Source organism: Aptenodytes forsteri, unplaced genomic scaffold, assembly GCF_000699145.1.
Source record: "Aptenodytes forsteri isolate BGI_AS27 unplaced genomic scaffold, ASM69914v1 Scaffold174, whole genome shotgun sequence".
NCBI classification, from domain to species: Eukaryota; Metazoa; Chordata; class Aves; order Sphenisciformes; family Spheniscidae; genus Aptenodytes; species Aptenodytes forsteri.
In genome coordinates, this window is record NW_008794603.1 from 2,698,949 (window position 1) to 2,718,542 (window position 19,594).

The window sequence follows — 19,594 nt, forward strand, 5'->3', positions numbered from 1 at the left end:
TGGGAAGAATCCTTTTCTCCATTATTCTCTAAATATTTTTTGAATCCTTAGGGGAAGAAGGAAAAAAAAAAAGAGAAAAACAGAACACACATTAAACGACCCCCAAAAACCTCAACCACTGAAACTTAGCGGTTTAGATTTGTCTCTCTGTTTCTGCTCTGTTACAGTTTGTAGAAATTTCAAGTACTTTTAAAGTGTCTTCTACATGAGGAGGGAACGTCATCAATTAAAATCAATTTCTATTATTAAAGGTGTACTGGAACAGTTTGACCAGCATCTTAGAGCCAAAGACCCAGGAGCTTTAGAACAAAAAGCTGATTCTTTCAAATTTTCAGGAGAAAACTGTTAAACCAAACTCCCTCTGCTGCACTATTATGTACATGTGTTTCTTCAGTTAGGTTCATCTCTGCTCCTTTTAAGCACTCACTTCTATAGACAGTTCCTCAGAAAAGTCTTTCAGATGATCCTATTTTCTAAATTTTTTTTGCTGGAACAGAATTTATGTTAGATAGTCAAGATCATTTGGCTTTAACCAAGGCTTGTCAGTTCAAGGATGGGATCTAAATTATTTAAGATTTCTTCTCTCTTTATTTTCTAAGTAGTAGGGGTTTCAGTCTAGAGAAACAGAAGTTTATAGACAAGGCTTTTCTTTTTTTTCACTTGCAAGTGTTAATGTATGTCCCAAATCTATGTGGAAAATATCCTCAAAATACCTACCAGTACTATTTCTAGTTGCCACCATTTTTAGAGAATAGAGTACCTTGGCTTTCCTTACCCTATCTGAACCCATTAACTTCAAACATGAGATCTATTGTGAAGTTGATGGTGTTAAAACAGAACTCTGTTCTGCATCCGTAAGGCAAACCTCAAATACCTTGTCCTTGTATCAGTAGTCCTCAACTTCATTCATGGTATTGTGTTTGGAGGGTTATGGTTTGTTGTTGCCTCCCATTTACAAGGTTATTGTTACTTCCACATACTTTTATCAGCTACTACTAGCTGGTCCTGTCCCTTGTTGCGTCTCCTATTTATTTATCTGAGGTCCAGAACAACTTCAAAGCCCTGTAAATACCAATAGCTAGATCTGCTGTCAGCAGGTATTGTTATGACAAGGAAGTTGACAGATGGGGTCAAAGAACAATGTCTCTGATCTGCTTCAGGAGGGTGTATAATTCAATATTTTTGACTGTTTTAATTGTTTCTTCTTTGAGAGTCCTCTTATGCAGGACTTCGGGCTCCTTGTTTTCACAGAATCACAGAATAGTTGAGGTTGCAAGGGACCTCTGGAGGTCATCTTGTCCACCCCCCTGCATGAGCAGGGTCACGTAGAGCAGATGGCCCAGGACCACGTCCATGTTTTACCTTTGTCTAACACCCTGATTTGTGATGTTACATCAATTCTAAAAAATTGTTTCAGGACAGGATAAGAAAAAGATGAGGGGACTCTAAAATACCTTCAGTGTAACTTAAAGGACTCATCTAACTCTGTCAGTACTCCAATGTATAATCCCTAAATCTTGCTAATTTTAAGATCTAGTGCATAAACCTATACACTTTCCATCAAGATTCTTTTATTAAAGCTATTAGGATTTTTATATTGACTTAGTTGGGACCTGATCTTATAGAAGATGTATATCTACGTCTTTAAACTTAAAATGTACCTCTGAATAACCTGTTGAGCATTTTTATTCTGCTTTCATCTTCCCACATGATCTTGAACTTTTTTTTCTCTCCCATTCAGCCTCTTTAGAGGAAAACATATTCTGGCTCATCAAAGTAGTTTACATAGCTTGATATGAGTGCTTGTATTGTATTATATATCTTGTACATACATCTCGGCTATTTAAAAGCATTTTATCTATAGTTAAATCAGGTATACATGTTTTCATTATTTTTTAATACTTATGCTAGAATATTTCATTCAAGAGCCAGACATCTAGGTTTTTTCTATACTAGGTAATATTAAATATGACCTGGAAAGCTTCTTCGTTTTTGAGAAGGCAGACATATTCCTTAAATGTTGTTTTCATTTTTATTCTTATGATCTAATAAATTTAAATGACTGGCTAAAACTTTGGAGATGGGTATTTGTGTTTGTTAAAGATTTGTGTTACTTGTCACTTTAGATACAAACGTCAAGGTAAATTCTCTGTCTTGTCTAAAATAAATTTTATGACAAAAATGTCCAACCACTGCTAACACCAAAGCAGTTTTGTCAATGATAGGAACTGCAAATTTTCATGTAGATAAGGCTCTCAACTTTATCATGCTACTTATTTTAATTTCCTGACTAGGATTATTTTGGACAACGTTCACAGAAATGTTATTTTAGCATGGTCATCTCTGAGAGCTGTAAGCGTCAGAATTTCAGGCAAAAATAGGGCAGGCAATCCCTGATCAAAAAAAGAAAACAAAAAGACCTACTTTTCATTAGAACTACAGAAGCTTTTTCATGTGGCATTTTAAACTCTCCTGCAAAGCTTACCGATTTCTCCCCCCCCACCTCCCCAGTGCTGTTACTGCTGATTTCCTTCCTCCATTAAGAATTACCCATGCTTGGTAATGCTGGTATCTTTTGAACTTTAGCCTTCTCAGGTTTTCCTCACCTTTAGGCAATGTCAAGCACTAATAGTGGTTTGTGATTTTTCTGCTGTATTTTATAGTACATTCACAGACTAAGCAAGAAACTTGAGGCCAGCTGAAGCAATCAGTTGAGTTACACACAAACTAAAGTGTAACGTGAGTAGCAAGCAGTTCCTCTCCTTCCAAACCCAGAGATGGTAGGGACTAGAGATCTGCTTAGGTAGGTAAATGGACTTAGCACTCCCCTTGCTACACAGAGTTGTTTGTGAATGGGATGTTCACCAGTCTTCCAGAATGATGAAAGTTGCAGCTAATAGCTGTTGAAAAATAATCTTTTGGAAATTCATCCTCTTACCTACAGTTTCAAACTGTCTCTTTGGACTTTGGCAGGTGAATCTCTAACAGTTAAATACTTGTTGTTAAGTGTACCTCCACAACAATGTGGAATAAAAAGGCACTGTTATTTAAATGACATACAAAATTATACTGTAATCCCAGAAGTCTCTTAGACCTTACCTTAATACAGCATTGTACCAGCTCCTTCCACCATTTTCCTTATCTTTGAATGGAAACTTCCCAAATTATAACTGCCTTTGCCTTTAGGGTTTATTTCTAATAAGCACTAAATTTGGTCCCAATTATCTTAAAATAAGCACTCTACAAATAATCAGATTGTATTCTCATTTTTAACATGAAGACTAAAGGGCTCTGTAATATGCAGTTCTACTTTGTAAAATAAATAGCTGAAAACTTCTCCCAAATTAAGAAACAGAGTGTCCCAGTGAGAGCTTTTGCCTTCACATAATGAACACAGGGGTAATAAATCATTCATCATTTAATCAAGCTACCTCCTTGAGAGTCCAGCTTCTGGGCAAGTTTTGACATAGTTGCTCAGTGGAACTCTAGTGATTTGCTCTTCGAACACTCCCAGGCTAATCCTCATGGACAAGTTAATATTTGCAAAAGTTTAACAGATTTCTTGGAGGGATCGAGTTTAGGGAGGTCCTCTAGCTGGTCTTTTCAGTTCCGTGCTATTGTGCCCACATATGAAAAAAAGATGCTGCTGGCTATTCTCTTCCAATTCCTTAGCAAGCATCTGAGTTACAGTGTTCCTCTGAAGGTAAGGTAGGGTGGTGTATGCCATGACCCTTATGGGTCTAGCGAGTGCTGCTGCGGCTAACTGCATTGGTCCAACAATGCCTGGGTATGTAGTATATCATCTTTTGTTGCCTTGGCATTTCAAACAGCACCCAGCTGCCCCAGCTTTTTCACAAGCTATAGGTTAGCCAGTAAATATTTAGAGGCAGTCATACTTAGCAAGGCTGAGAGATTTACCTCTATGTGAATAACCATACAGTAATATTTTCAAAGCTAGGTCACATAGAATCAAGCATGGTATTTTCCTGTATGTGTTAGGTAACCAATAGTAGTCTGAGACTCAAAATAGAATTTTTCTCTGCAATAACTTGCTTCAACAACAAATGTTTAGGGGGTGGGGAGGAGGTTTAGGTGAGATCTAATTTCTAGTTTGCATCACAAATTGCATGAAATACTGTTTCAAAAACTTAAAAGCGATAGGCCAGTGAAGCATTTAGATTTCTCACTGTTAGTTACCCATGAAGTACTTTTCTTTAGCGAGGGCATACAGTCACAGAAGATATTTATGGTAGGAAATTGGATATGTATTTGAAATAGTTTGCTTTATGTAATCAAACTGTTAAACGTGAAGAATAAGTAAACTTCAGCTTATTTTGAGTGTGTAAGTGTAATGCAACACAAAGTTTGGTGAAGCCATAAACAATATTAAATAATCACTCAAAACTTTTATGAAAAAACCCTACACAACAGCTTTAAAGAGTACTTTTTTTTAGATTATTTTCTTTATTTCCCAGTTTGTAATCAATTCTCTTTTGTTACTGGAAGTCTTGCTGTACGGGAGCTGGAGTTAAAAGTCATAATACTTTTAACATGGCTGTAAAATGAGTCTCTGTTTTAAAAGTATCAAGAATCCCTGAACACTTTAACATGTGAAGTATCCATTGTTGTAGATTTTTACTCTTTAGTTCCTTAGGATTATCAGACTGTGAATGAGATAGTCTGCTTTTTGCTGTTTACAAATTAATTTGTTATTTTGTTCTATGACAAACTATTGGAAGGAAATGTGTAATTTTCCACAGAAGTAATATTTCTGTGAAATAGCAGGTGATTTAAAAAGTAACCAGACAGTGGGTACAAGTATGGACCTGACCTGACCTGACCACATAAGTCAGGAGCTTACTGCTGATGGTCAACCATAGCTGTAATGTCCTTATGAACAGTTATTGGAAGGAGGTTACCAGCAGCTGCTTTCTTCAGAGATATTTTTTCTGTTTGTGTAAACAGAAACAGGGTGCCAGTCCTGCCGGGCACACTTGGGAAGCAGTGTCACTGGTACCCCATTCCAGCTGCAGTGACTGTGCGTGCACACCTACAAATGTGCATATAGATGACAGGCATCAATAAAACTCTAGTTAATAGTAAATGACTAAATTACTTTCATTTTTTGTTTTATATGAAGTTTTGTGCTGAATTAATCTGGCAAATCCACTAGTGACCTCTTCAGGAACAGAAGTGTCTGCTATGCCATGTTTATACCAGCTTGCACTGATGTAGCATGTTGTTTGGCATACTACAAAAAAAGACAGATTTTTCTTCCCATTACAGGTAGTCAGTATGGGGTTGATCTTTAGATATCTAAGAAAGATACTAGCATTAGAGACATACAGTGAGCTCGAGGCACACAGGTTTCAGAAAGATGGAAGGGTGTTTTGTGAACGAGATGAGTTTGTGTGCTTGTAGAGAATATTCCTCTAGACTCCTGTAGTGCAGTGGGGACTTCCCCCTCTCCTCTCGGGTAGCAGAATGAGCTGTACCTCAGGAAAGAAGGGAACATCTCCTGTCAGTCAGTGTGTGTTTCTGCTGAGTATTTTTCCTTAAGAAAAAAGAGGAATATTTACTCACTGATATGCGTGTTTTCCTTCTCAGTATTGTGGGAGACCTACCTGCTGATCTACTAGGGTTATTCTGATTATCACCTCGCATTCCATCTCTTCTATCAAAGAGCTTACGCAGCAGCCAGACAGCTGAGTGAAGGCTGCTGAATACATTATAATCTGAAGTTTAGAAATATTTATTTCAGACTGTAAAGTGAATCTTTTGATGACAGCTTTGACCACTTACTGACCAATAATGTTGGAATGCTATTAAAGTTACATTGCAGACTAATTATATTTCTTCTGCTTTTGCATAGGTAAATTATCTTTCTCCTGTTTAAAGAGATGTCTTTTCAGTTGTTAATGTTGCTTTATATTTGTTTGCCAAGTCTTTTCTGACTTTACTGCAATGGAAATCTTTTCTTAAGGAGTTCTCTGGAACTTGTCTTCATGTGATGCAGTAAAGATGACAATCATTAGAGATGCTCTGTCAACACTAACAAACACTGTGATAGTGCCACATTCTGGATGGAACAGTTCTTCCTTTGATGATGATCATAAAATTAAATTTCAGACTTCCCTAGTTCTACGCAATACTACAGGATGCCTGAGGTAATTTGCTGTTCTAGAAGACTCCCTTTTCAGAGTAATTGTGTTATCCAACAGGTCCTTTTTATACTGTAATTTTTAAGACAAAAGAGTTGTTGCATTCTATAAATTACATATAGTTCTATCATTTAGGCAGCTTTTGCATTTGGTTGGGGTTTTTTTTCCCCCATATTAGAAAAATATGAAAAGTACAAAGTTAGTCACTAAGAGATGCTAACTATAATGGCTAATGGTTAAATTTTGGTTGTTTTTTTTATAAATTATGATCATTGCACTTTTCCCTTATTAATTACTGCAATTTTTGTATTGTGTGTAGGGCTTACGAATATTATTTAGGGAAAAAATTGTGCATTTGGTGATTCTTTATTGTTGTATACATTTAAATAATTATGTTTGTATATGCATACATATCAGTAAAGAAGTGTTTGACTATTACCTTTGTGGATTTCTCAAACAGCAGTAAGAAGAAAAAAAAGTATTCAGAATAATAAAAGGCAAAACTAAAGTATCTGAAAAGAGAATTCAAGGGCCAGGGGTAGTATATGAGCTATTTCTGTTCATTTGTAGGTTTGTTTATAATTTATTAGATTTCAAATTGTGTTCTATTAAACAGCAGAGTAAGGCCATTGTGTTTAAACAGAACTGGAACTGCTTTTTATTTGCTGGTAACCCTTCTAAACCTCAGAATATTTTCATAAACTATTTTTTGTTGTTGTTCATTGGGTTGTTTTTCAAGATGACGATTTTTACACTGCTTTTGAACATAGGGTTGTGCTAGCGTAGTAGTGCAAACATGATGTCTAGAGAAAAAGCACCTCTATGGACAGGCGCGGTGGCATTTCTTTAGCAGCAGTACCATTTTCAATGTGCATCCAGTCACAGTGTAAGCTTCAAGTTTTGCAGTATGGTGACCTTGAAGGCAAATATTTGTCTACACCCTTTGCTGCTTATTCTAAAGCACAGTGCAGCCTTTTCCGTTCCCTACACTCTAATTTATACATTTATACTTCTGTCTATGTAGCACTACTACAAATGTTAATGAGGCTGCACCACAGAACAGATCACCGAATGGATCCAATTTAAAAAAGAGGCAACAAAGGGTATTTCTAACACAGACAAGCTCAGCAATCTATTCTACAGCACATACAAACCATAGATTTGGGCTTGTACAACAGAGAGGGTTTGGAATGGAAAAGTCTGCGGGAAAGGGGTTCTACTTATGGTCGTTTTTGTCAATGAGTCGATGCTATCTTGAAATTGCAGTTCTGAATCGTATTTATCTTTTATAAGAATTGGGGGTGGGTTGCTGCACAAAATGGTGTGTTTCCTTCTAAGTTCTCAATTATCAATCAGCTGTATAAAAAACTTCCGCAAACTATCTATAAAATTATTGTATGTATGTCTGTTTGTGAATACACTGTGTTCCTTTATCATTTCAACCCTTTAGGAATCTAAGCTCTGCAGGTGAAGAAGCCCGGAAGCAGATGAGGTCTTGTGAAGGGCTGGTTGATTCACTGCTACACGTGATCCACACATGTGTGAACACATCAGATTATGACAGCAAGGTGTGTGCACATTTCATCTAAGTGATTTTTAGTGCTAAACTGTATGTCTGATAGGATCCTTTGGGGTTTATATAGTATAATTTAGCACTGTCATGTGCTTAGCTCAACTGGTCTTCTCTCCCAACCCCAGTTAATTGATGCACAATCAAGTTCTGTTGCATAATAGTGGAACTTGTTCTGTGCTTTTCATTTTCATTAGTGTTGAAGTATTCATTCTTTAATAAAATAATAGTAAGCTCTTGTGCTTTTCATTTTCAGAATACTAAAAAATAAGCCACTGTAGTAGAGATTACTGTTATAAATATTTTCATATTTGAGGCTATCAGGAAAGAGATTGCAGTTTTCCCAGAGAAACAGACAAAGCAATGCCCAAGGCCCAGAATTAGAATTTAGTGCTTGTGCTCCAAATGCCTTTTCACCTCTGCTTCATTTGTTTGGTTTGCTTTACCACTATGTAAGAATTAGAATTTAGTGCTTGTGCTCCAAATGCCTTTTCACCTCTGCTTCATTTGTTTGGTTTGCTTTACCACTATGTAAGAAAGTAACTAATTACATGACATCTTTCTGGTTTGGCTTCAGACAGTGGAAAACTGTGTGTGTACCTTGAGAAACCTTTCTTACCGTTTGGAACTGGAGGTACCTCAGGCACGTCTGCTAGGAATCAACGAATTGGATGACTTGTTAGGAAAAGAATCACCTAGCAAAGATTCAGAGCCAAGTTGCTGGGGGAAAAAAAAGAAGAAGAAAAAAAAAACTTCACAGGAGGATCAGGTTTGCCGTTTTCCTTGTATTACAAATATATCAACTGTAGTTTAGCTAATGATGGGGGGGAGTACATAGCTTGAAGAAGAACTATCGTATGTTGAATGAAAATATACAGGTTTCATGTAGTTACAAATACGCGTTCATTTCTCAGTGGGATGGAGTTGGCCCTATACCAGGATTTTCCAAGTCTCCTAAAGGGGTGGAAATGCTATGGCACCCATCTGTGGTAAAGCCATACCTAACGCTTCTAGCAGAAAGCTCTAATCCAGCTACTCTAGAGGGCTCTGCAGGATCTCTCCAGAATCTTTCTGCAGGCAACTGGAAGGTATGTGAACTGCTACTCTTCCTCCTATTGTTGTATTTTAGGTGTTTTTTTTTTTAATAAGATACTGGAATGTGTTCAGAAGGAACATGTAACTTTCTAGTATGCATCTGAGCGTTTCTCTCTAGTGTGTATCATTAGTGTTTATGTGCTGCAGTAATGTTATTTCCACAGTGAAAAGCAACGACAAAGATGGTAGACAGGAAGAGCAATATGGAAACTGGCCTTGAAATTGGTACCATTTATTTTAAATAAACAGAAAAAGCTTTCTTCCTGTGAATAATAGGTCAAAATAATCTTCTAGCATCTTCTAGCTGTGAGTTCTGGTGGGAAGGTACTGTCAAAGTAAGACCAGCATAAATAAATTGTTTGTATTAGCTTTAATATTTGTATTATTTATTTCCATACATTCTTGCTTGTGGCCCTTGCATACAATATGTTACAAAAGCACCACATGAGAACACTTTATTAATGTTATGTATTTGTTATGGGGAGATTTAAAAAAAACATTAATTGCTTCCTTTGCTTGTAGAAAAACAGCTAAGACTTTTTCATTTTGTGACCATTATAAAATTGGTCTTTAAAAAAACAAAACGAAACAACCCAAAATTGTTCCCTTTTCAACTGATTTGTCATCTATTAAGATATTTTGTCTGTTAGACCACCTTTTTTAAACATTGCTTTGTAAGAGGAATGAGTGAAAAACAACAAAGAGCCAACCCTTTATAATAGTAGAAAAGATACACATTTAACGTGTCCTCTTTTCTTTGGAAAATGCCCCCTAACATACTTAATCTTTTACTAGATTGTAATTCTTACTTCAATGAGAATGTTGTAGTAGATTTGTGAGTAACTGGAGTTTTATTATAGTTCGCAGCATACATTCGAGCTGCTGTAAGAAAAGAAAAAGGACTACCAATCCTCGTGGAGCTGCTGAGAATGGATAATGACAGAGTTGTTTCATCTGTGGCAACTGCCTTAAGGAATATGGCATTAGATGTTCGTAATAAGGAGCTTATTGGTAAGTACAGAACTGTACCGAAGAAAGCACGATTACCAACGTGTCAGACCTTGTATTGAAAAAATACTAGGATGAGATTCTACCAATAGAAATAGCATACTTGCTTTTACTATATCATGTCAGTTGTGTCACAGAAATTAATCTTTTTGACAACAGTAGCTTTTCAGAGTAATACTGACATTTTAGTTTGCCTTTAGCCATCTTGCATGGCAATCTCTTTACAATGGATGGAAGTCACCTCAGCTAAACTACACTGGACAGGAAACTGTCAGCACAAAATATGATGGAAAACACAACTCTACTTCCTTGGAGCTAAACGGTAACCTTCTCGGAGGGTTTCAAGGTCCCTTACATACTCTAAGAGGATAGGAGAGCTCTGCTGCCAGTGCATCAGTAAATACTTTATTTATGGGAGAGAGGGAAGACATCTTCTCCTAGTAAAATATTTCCACGAAAACCCACATACAGAGCAGTACATATGTGTCTTTGCTGAATTAAGTAATCAATAAGGGTGCTTGCTAGAAAAACTTAGTTTCCCTTTTGTCAATTTTAATATTTCATACTTTAAGCATTCATCTGAGCCTTTCTCATCTAGCATTTAAAAGAAACCCAAACAACATTTTTCCTGCCTTGATCAGGAATCTCAGTCTATTATGGCAAGTGTTGAACATGCCTCACCCTCAGCTTCAGACTGCTGTGGCCTAAATGAACCCTGCTAACACATGTCATGATCTACAAAAGTTTCATTTTTGTTACAGAAGCATTTTCTGTGTTGTAGACTAGTGGGATAAGTATATAACAACTATTTATACAGATAAGAGTATCATTATTCTCAAAAAGATAAATGGAGGTGAACAGATTTTTATTATATATTACTGAAGCTTTCTTCATCTTGGATGTTCAGAACATGTTTTCTTACATACACAAGAAATTAGTAAAAAGAAAATTCTGTTCTGTAGCACCAGCCATATACGGGTCATACTCCGGTGATATTCTCTTTTCAGGATTTTTTTTTTTTTCCCTTCCTGGCAGAACTTTTCAGTTCAGGAATGCACCTCCACCTGTTCCCTCTCCCTGTCAAAGCCTTAACTGTGAAAGAATTACTGGCTTTCCAGATATACTCCGAAACCAATCTTTGTATAAAATATTTTGAGACATGAAATGAGTCATAAATTACCCCATGCTAGTAATCTAATTTATGCAACTTTACTGCTGTTGGTAAGGGCAGGAATAATGGGTTTACATAGTCTAAACTCTGAAGAAAATAAGGGATTGGCGACTCCAAGAAATAACAATATAAATTGGTATATGCAAACGTGTTGATGAGCTTGCTACAAGATTAGCAGTGACAGGGTACTACTTGTATACAGCATTGTTGGTGATAGTTTTCCAATGTGTTTGAAAAGTTGTTCCTTTTGTTTGCAGAATTCCTTTTTGGATTTTTTTTTTCCCCTTAGGCACGTTATGCAAATAGATAGCTAATGGCTTTGTGTAAAGCTTAGTCATTATTCACTGTTATGTACAAACATGTGTTCAATAAAATCAATTAATCATTCAATTAACAGCACAGCCTAAGCGGGGGGGGGGGGGGGATGGCATATTACCTTAGCTTTAGTTAATTTCTTTTGTCTGCAGTGTGGTTATTCTTGTGCAACAGTCAGTAATTGAAATCTGAAAGAGCTGAGATCTGATCTCTTATGAGTAACCAATAAGGTGAACAGAATGTCTGAAAGAAAAAAATTCCAAGTTACTGTAAGGATTTCTTTAACACTCCCATAAATGAAGCCTAGGAATGTGCACTACTCCTTCAATCATAATACATAGCGTAACATTTTTCCTTGAATGATTCTGCTTTCTCCAAATAATTCCTGCTTACAAATGCTTCTGTTTTAATGCAAAAATACGTCTCACATTTTTAAGCTAAAAGGAAAAAAAAAAAATATTCAAAAATTGATTTCTAGTCTCTCTTGACTCTGTGTAAAATGTGAATTCTTGGAAGGTTTCCATGGTTTTGATCCTGTCTTTCTTTTTATTGCTTTCAGATGCAGTTTTGTAATGAGTCCTGTAATTTCAAATCTTAAGTACCAAAATGTATTTTTTTTACTTGGTTCTGTTGATGGGTTCTTATAGGTAAATATGCTATGCGAGATCTGGTTAATCGACTTCCAGGAGGCAATGGTCCAAGCATATTGTCTGATGAGACTGTAGCGGCAATCTGCTGTGCTTTGCACGAGGTCACTAGTAAAAACATGGAAAATGCCAAAGCCCTCGCTGATACCGGAGGAATAGAAAAGCTGGTGAACATAACGAAAGGAAGAGGTGACAGGCAAGTAGGCAACAAAGTTCATACCTAAACTGTTTCTCTATTCCATTTAAAATGCTCAAGAATATGGGGTATGATTTTTTGCGTAAAAAGAGGATCTGCTTTTGCAGTCCTGATCTGAGTAGCTAACAAAGTCTGAATGAATCATACTGGGAAGGAAGAAGCAGTCAGTAACACCATTCTCTTGCAGTGTATTCTCTATCTAAAGCTTTTGGAGGCTTTTACAGTTGCATGCAGTAATCACGTTAATGGGGCCCATTCAGGTTAAATGGTATTTAAAAAAAATTGTCCCCTCTTAAACACCTACAAGATTAATAGAATATTTAGAGCTTTTCAAAGTCAGAAGATGTTAGCACCTTTGTCAGGATGTATCACAATAGCTATTACTTATATCTAGCATGGCCATTTGGTAGGTTGTAAGGAAAACTTGGCCTATCAAGCAGTTTACCTAGCTAGTGGGATTTTCTCGAATAGGATTGCAAAGCAAGTGTTGATTGAGAAGATCTGGCTCTCTGCAGACTTACTCAGGGATGGCTGTGCCAACCCCTGTGCTAGGGGTTTTGTTAGCTGAATTCAGCTCTGGGCTTGATCAAGCATTGTGTTTATTTAGTAGTAATAAAACCTTTCAGAACTGGGCAGCTGAGCATCAAGGAACAGGAACATGTAATGGCTCCTGAGTTGTGCAGGGTCAGCACTAAGTCAGCCTCATGGACCCCATCTGGCTTTGATCAGCATCAGTGCTCTGTACTCCTTAGCAATGTGACTGATGCAAATCATATTAGCGGGACTCTTGTATAAACGAGGATATCGCAGATCTCCTTTCTATGGATAGCAGAAATCTGATTATATAGCCAGCCCTGTGTGCTGTTCCCAGCATTTGATCAGATGGTAAAGGAGAGAAAAGGATCTCTTCTCAGAGAAGTGCGTCAGTGTGAATTAAACATACCACATTTTTAACAAAGTCTTTGTCTCAAAAGGAACCGGGCTATATTTTGAGTATCCACAATTTGTAATACTTTATATGTTCAAGGGACACAGGCTCGTTTCAACTGCAGGTGTGAATGGAGTGATCCTTTATATGACTTCATTGGTCTGTGGAGACAACGTGTAAAGTTGCATCTGCACTTATATTTATGAGGCAACAGGGTACACTAAACAAGTTTAAAATCTTGTGAACGTATTAAGAGTGTCTACTCATTGATTAACACTATCAACTGCAATTTTTTTCGGGCTTTTCTTTCAAAAACTGTATTTGGATGAATCTTCACAGTGACAGAAAAAGGCATATGTTTAACACAGATGTCGTGCTGTGGCATTTAATGTCAAATCACTACTTCAGTACCACCACCAGCTTACTACCATTTCTCCTTAAAAAGATGGCATGATTTTATTTTTAATAATAGTGAGAGCAATTTTCCTAGCCTTGCTCTTGAGAGTGGAAAAGTGTTTTCCCAACCAATAAAAGTTTTCAGTAGTGCAACACAGAACTGAGAACAAAGTGTCACTATGAGGATGTCTGGAGACTTTTAATACCAGCGCTCTTTTATTTGTTTATTCTTTTTCTACAGTTAGGAATTTTGTACAATGATTTCAAGTATGTAGTCTCAGTTTTTATGAAATGTGCTAAATAGCATGTTTCTTTTAATGATTTTTAATTCTTGCAGACAATGACAGTAGCTATTTCAACCCTTTATTCCTCATGTGGGTGACCCGAAGAGAAAATTCCTAGGCTGGAGAGGGAAATGATTGTCATGCTTAATCAGGTTCTGCACCAGCCTTTTGGTGAGGCTGCTGTTCACACTGTGGTAATGCAGGCATGCATTATTGAGACCTGGAGAGATGACCTGACTTGCTTCACAGCATCAAGGTTTAGGCTATTTTGTAGCTCAGGAACGTTGTTCTTTTGAAGTGGAATGAAGTGGCTTTCTAATAATGTAACATTCTTCACTTCCTTAGATCGTCACTGAAAGTTGTCAAGGCAGCTGCCCAGGTACTGAATACATTATGGCAATATCGAGATCTCCGTAGCATTTATAAGAAGGTAAATTACAAAATTAGCCTACACTGGAAAACAGTTCTACAAAAACTCTAATTTAATGAAAAGCGATTTGTTTTGATGTTTTTTTCTTTTTGCCACTCCACAGGATGGATGGAATCAAAGTCATTTTATTACACCAGTATCAACACTAGAGCGAGAGAGATTCAAATCACATCCTTCTTTATCAACAACAAATCAACAGATGTCACCCATCATACAGTCAGGTCAGTCAAGAAATGTGAAAAGATTTACTGAAGGGGGTACCTGGTATTCCATTTTTTTAAGTAAAAATAACCTCTCAGTTTACTCCTAATTCTGTCTAAAACACGGAGGTCATGCTGTCTCTCCTCTGTATTTAAACATAAGTACTTCATGTACTCTGAATGTTACCTTAGCTGTTACTGTTGGCAGGCTTCAGATTCCACAGGATTTGTGGATGTCTCTATATTAGCATTTCAGTTTGGATAAGGAGCACTTTGAAGGAAGTCTCCCCACTTCCTCCTTAATGCAAATCAAACTGCAGTCTCAGAATGTGTGAATTGTATTCCTTTTGGATGAAACTAAATCAGATGGTGTGCTTCCAGACCACTAATATACTCCAGCTGCTAATGGGCATTCAGTTCATGGGACCAGGCCAGACTTGGTGCTAAGTAAAATCCTCAGACTACACACCTGGACTTTGTTACCAACTATTTCCCTCTACAAAGCCGCCACTCCTGTGCTGTATGATGTGGCATTGCAGATGTAGCCTCACAGAACATGGGTACTTGATAGCATAGAAAGCAACAGACCAATAGTGAGGAACCTACTTTCATTCCCAATTATGTAATGTCCCATTAGGATGAGCAAGACAATACAAAAGTCTTACTTTTCTGACTCCTTCTCATTTATTTCTCGCCTTTGTTCCTTTAACATCTTCAGTGCTAGGATTTAGATCTTCATGAGGGGGCTGATACAAAACCTACTTGAAACCTTGTATATTGTCTTCATTTGGCATTTTATTTTATCCAATTTACTCTTCTATTTTTATGTGAATAGATACCTGTTAATACTGAGAAATATCTTATCTACCATGACTGCTAAAATAAGTGACCAGTTTCTGCAATACTGTTGTTTACTTCTTTACATAAAAGTAACAACCTTCACACATTCCTTCATGACATGGTTGACTTGAAAAACAAAGACTCAACCAGGGACTTCTTTTCCTACAAGAAGTATACCTATAGTGTCCTAAGAAGGGAAAGAAAGCATATCTTCCATGCCCAGGGTTCCTCTCAACCATCACAGTAGGACAACCACCATACAGGACTGATTCCTTTGTCTAGTGCCATACAACAGCAGACTGCAGTAACCAATTCTAGAGGATTTTGTTACTCCGATCTTACTGTGTTCCATGTTCGGTTTTCTCCCAGCCCTTCGGGATTCTGAAAGAATGTCCTGACCAAGTATCTTTGTCACTTGCAAACCACAGGATACTGAAAGCAGATTTACTTTTACACATGGTTGCCAAGTTGCACATACTGGCATCAAACCACCGCCTTGAATTCACGCTGTTTAAGCTATGTATCTACTGCCAGAGCCAAAAATACCCTCTCAAAATAAGCAATGATAAGGAAGCAAATACGGCTTAGGCTCAGGGAACTGACCAGATTCTACCAAAGCGTAAAAGAATATTCCAATACCTACTGTCAAATTCTTACCTCGGCACTTTCTCTCCCAAGATATGCTCGCAGAACAACTGTGTTACTCCAGTTCTTTGAACTACAAACAGGAAGTAAGATGGGCATCTCTAACATAATATTCAGAGGCTGTTGTACTTCAAAGAACGCTTAGTAAAAAATCCTAATAGGAAGTGTCTGCTTTTCTGTTCCAGAGCATGAACAAGCTTAAACTAGTAAGGTGGAAGTTTGGTGCAAAGAACACGTCCACAGAGGGTACTGTGGTAGCAGCCTTGCTGATTACAGCATGCACAGTAGCTGCACGGTAGAACAGTTACACTTGGCCTCTGTTAACAACTGTTAGTTGTTCTGGTTTCAGTCACTCAATTATTAACACAGACATTATGTTGACCCGTGTCAGAGTTTTAATGACACCCCCAAATTTAGCTTTTTTAGCCATGAATATGCCAGGATAGTATCAGTAATTAAACTGTCCATAACAACACAAAATTGTGAGATATGATGTAATGGACACAGCTAATGGAAGAAGATATCATTGATTAATATTTTGAAGCAGAATTTCTAGAAATTATTTTTTAAGTATTTTTCTCCTGTGTTACTGGAGTCTCTCTAAGCCAACAAAACCTGAGTGGTCTGTAAAACAGGGAAGATTTAGCAGAACAAACTTTTTACAACTACGGTAGAGATTCAGCTGTTCACTGTAAGAATATAAAGCAAGTAATCCATTGTTATGATCTTACAACAATTGTCAGCCAACTGGAGCACAAAATGTCCAAGATACACTCCTGCATGCTAATCAACGGACAGTAATATATGTGTGTACATGGATCACTTCAGCCAGGCAGACTAAATTTTTCTGTCCTATCCCAAGTGGTAGGATGGACTTAAAGATGCTATTTAAGTATAACTTCACATAAAATCATGAACACTAGCAGGAGTATGATCTTCTAAATGCAAACAAATTATGTCATATGCAAACTGAAATGGGTAAGTTCTCTTACTTCACTTGTAAGCATTATAGAGCAGTGAGTCACCATTAAAGTATAAAATTATAATCTCATGGTATGTTGTTGGCTTTTGTCACTGGGGTTCTTCATCCAGAAAAAACTATGTACTGGTTTTGTCCACTACCCACATCTCTCTCATTTGTTAATCCTTGAGGAAGGAAGGGATGAGGAGAGAGTAAAGAGGTTAGGTATGGGAAAGGCTTTTGTTGTATATACTGATAATCTTTCTTTTTTCATCAGTTGGCAGCACGTCCTCATCACCGGCTTTATTAGGAATTCGAGAACCACGCTCTGAGTATGATAGAACGCAACCTTCTATGCAGTATTATAATAACCAAGGCGATGTCATTACACAGAAAGACATCTATACCGGTAAGATACCAGTTAGGTGAACTTTTAACTGGAATACATAAATATTCCTTATATGAGGAGTTTATACAATCACCATATGGACAGTTGCATTAGCAGGCTTGTTACTACTTAATGTTGTTTTCCATTTCTATTCGTTATATTCTTCATATGTGGAACAGAGCAGGTTTTTCATCTGTCTCTGCTATTTTCTTTAAAATTGCACACATTACCAGAATAAGAGAAGATCTGTTTATATATTGGGAGGTGAGAGGCGTTTGGAAATTTTATTTTTATTTAAAATCCTAGTACAGAAAATTGTTTTATTATGCACATTATATATTATTATGATGTTATGTTATAAATAATAATGTGCGGTTGTATACTATAATATCATATTATTATATTAAATTATACCAAGATTTTGTCTTTTCCCTGATCTCCCTTTTCCTTCTTACTATTTGACACAAGTCGCAAAACAATAGCGATGACAGTGAATAAAGAGAAGGAAATTCCTTGGTTTAAAGGTTATTAGTCTGTAAAACAAAAAACAGCAACAGAAAAAAGCCTCTTGGTTTCAATTTAACTACTGCTGAGGGACAAAATTTGCCTGTATTGTGTTGTTATATTATTAGTAGATACTAAAATCTGCAGACTTAATTGTTTGGGTGCTACATAATTTCTTCTAGGTAAAACAGAAGCAAATAGACTTATAGATGAAAGAATAAAGGCTGAAGTTTTTGCTATAAACTGTTTTCTTACAGGTTCCAGCAAACCTTCACCAATTTACATCAGTTCCTATTCCTCACCAGCAAGAGAACAAAACAGACGACTACAGGTGACTCCAAAATTTTATTTTGAAATTACACTGATAGCAAGACTCAGCATATAGTGTTTAATAGAACTTAAGGGAGTTTGAGTATACTTCATAGTATTAGAGTGCTTTTTTACAGTGTATCTATAGCATAGTTAATTGTTACTGGGCATTAGTGTACTTAAACTGACAATTGCTTATGTACTTCTGTTACCTTTGTGTTTTCTTTTTATAGCAGATATTTTAGCGTGTTCTTCTTATGGTGGGACCTGAGACCACTTTTCTGACTTGACATGACTTTTTTTTTTTGGTCAGGTTCTGTACTTTCTACTTATGCTCTAAGAGTACCACTTTTGGAGAGTTACTAGCCTCCCAGTGAATGCAGAAGGAGACATGCAGGCAGGCTTAGAGGTTTTTCCTGCATTTAGTTTCATTTAAAAATTAGGTACATTTCATGGAGGTTTGAAACCTATGTTACTATCATCATTGGTAGAGCTGCACTTAACTTTTTAGGGAAAGGTTCTATATAATGTGTGTAAGTTTGAGAAACAAGTATTTTCACTTTTTAGGAAAGGTTCTATATAATGTGTGTAAGTTTGAGAAACAAGTATTTTCTCTGTTAATTATATTTTGAAAGCTTATTTTTCTATAATTTTGTCGACAGCATCAGCAATTGTACTACAGTCAAGAAGATACCAACAGAAAAAACTATGATGCATACAGATTATACTTGCAGTCCCCACATAGCTATGAAGACCCATATTTTGATGATCGAGTTCACTTTCCTGCTACTTCAGATTACACAACACAATATGGACTGAAATCAACCACAAATTATGTAGACTTTTATTCCACCAGACGATCTTCTTATAGAGCAGAACAGTACCCAGGTTCACCTGACTCCTGGGTGTAGCATCAAAGAGAAAAAACAACAGTGTATTTCTCATCTTGCTTGAGAAGAAATGGAATGGCCTCATTTGTTGTTTTGGTTATGAAATGTGAAAGTGAAATAAAAGAATTGCTCTGTTTAGATGTTAGGTATAATTACTTGTAGCTCCTGTAGTCTGGTGAGGGTGTGGGCGATGTGATGAAAGGTTTGAGAATTGAGTAAAAGGAATTTGGAAAGTGTGTAGGTCAGAGCAAATTAAAGCTGATTTTTTTTTTTATGTGAATAAAAGTCTTGTTCTGATAGTTTGTACAGAAAAAATAAAATGGATGCCCTTGTTTTATTGCTATTACTAAATGTCAAGATTGTATGCTATTACGTCTTGTAAATTTCTTTCGTTGGTGTAAATATGGAAATGCCACATTGGTTTAAAGTGCCATCCATTTGTAATGCAGTTTGGCATTTTAAAAGGAATTCGAAACATCATGCACAAAAAAAAATTCCAAGAAAATACTATAAATTTTAAAAGGAAAAAAAAAACTTGTAAAAATGAATAGTGTAATTTTGAAGCACAAAGTCCAGTCCAGTATGTCTACACCTCTCCCATTCCCTGCCTATTTCATAAGAAACTTCACTGCCATTTTCTATGCACATGGAATAAC

General features: G+C 36.7%; 1 protein-coding gene across 2 annotated transcripts in view; it reads left to right on the top strand.

Annotated features, from left to right (window-relative positions):
• Positions 1 to 19,063, top strand: part of PKP4 (plakophilin 4) — a 73,535-nt gene extending 54,472 nt beyond the window's left edge. For both annotated transcript variants that reach the window (XM_009273161.1, XM_009273160.2), the window contains exons 11-21: positions 5,984 to 6,167; positions 7,612 to 7,729; positions 8,309 to 8,500; positions 8,646 to 8,819; positions 9,687 to 9,837; positions 11,968 to 12,163; positions 14,117 to 14,201; positions 14,305 to 14,422; positions 17,125 to 17,256; positions 17,997 to 18,070; positions 18,711 to 19,063. In XM_009273161.1, the coding sequence (XP_009271436.1) occupies positions 5,984 to 6,167; positions 7,612 to 7,729; positions 8,309 to 8,500; positions 8,646 to 8,819; positions 9,687 to 9,837; positions 11,968 to 12,163; positions 14,117 to 14,201; positions 14,305 to 14,422; positions 17,125 to 17,256; positions 17,997 to 18,070; positions 18,711 to 18,959 (1,673 nt within the window). In that variant the 3' untranslated portion in view covers positions 18,960 to 19,063. The remainder of the gene's footprint in view (positions 1 to 5,983; positions 6,168 to 7,611; positions 7,730 to 8,308; positions 8,501 to 8,645; positions 8,820 to 9,686; positions 9,838 to 11,967; positions 12,164 to 14,116; positions 14,202 to 14,304; positions 14,423 to 17,124; positions 17,257 to 17,996; positions 18,071 to 18,710) is intronic.
• Positions 19,064 to 19,594: the final 531 nt, after the last annotated feature.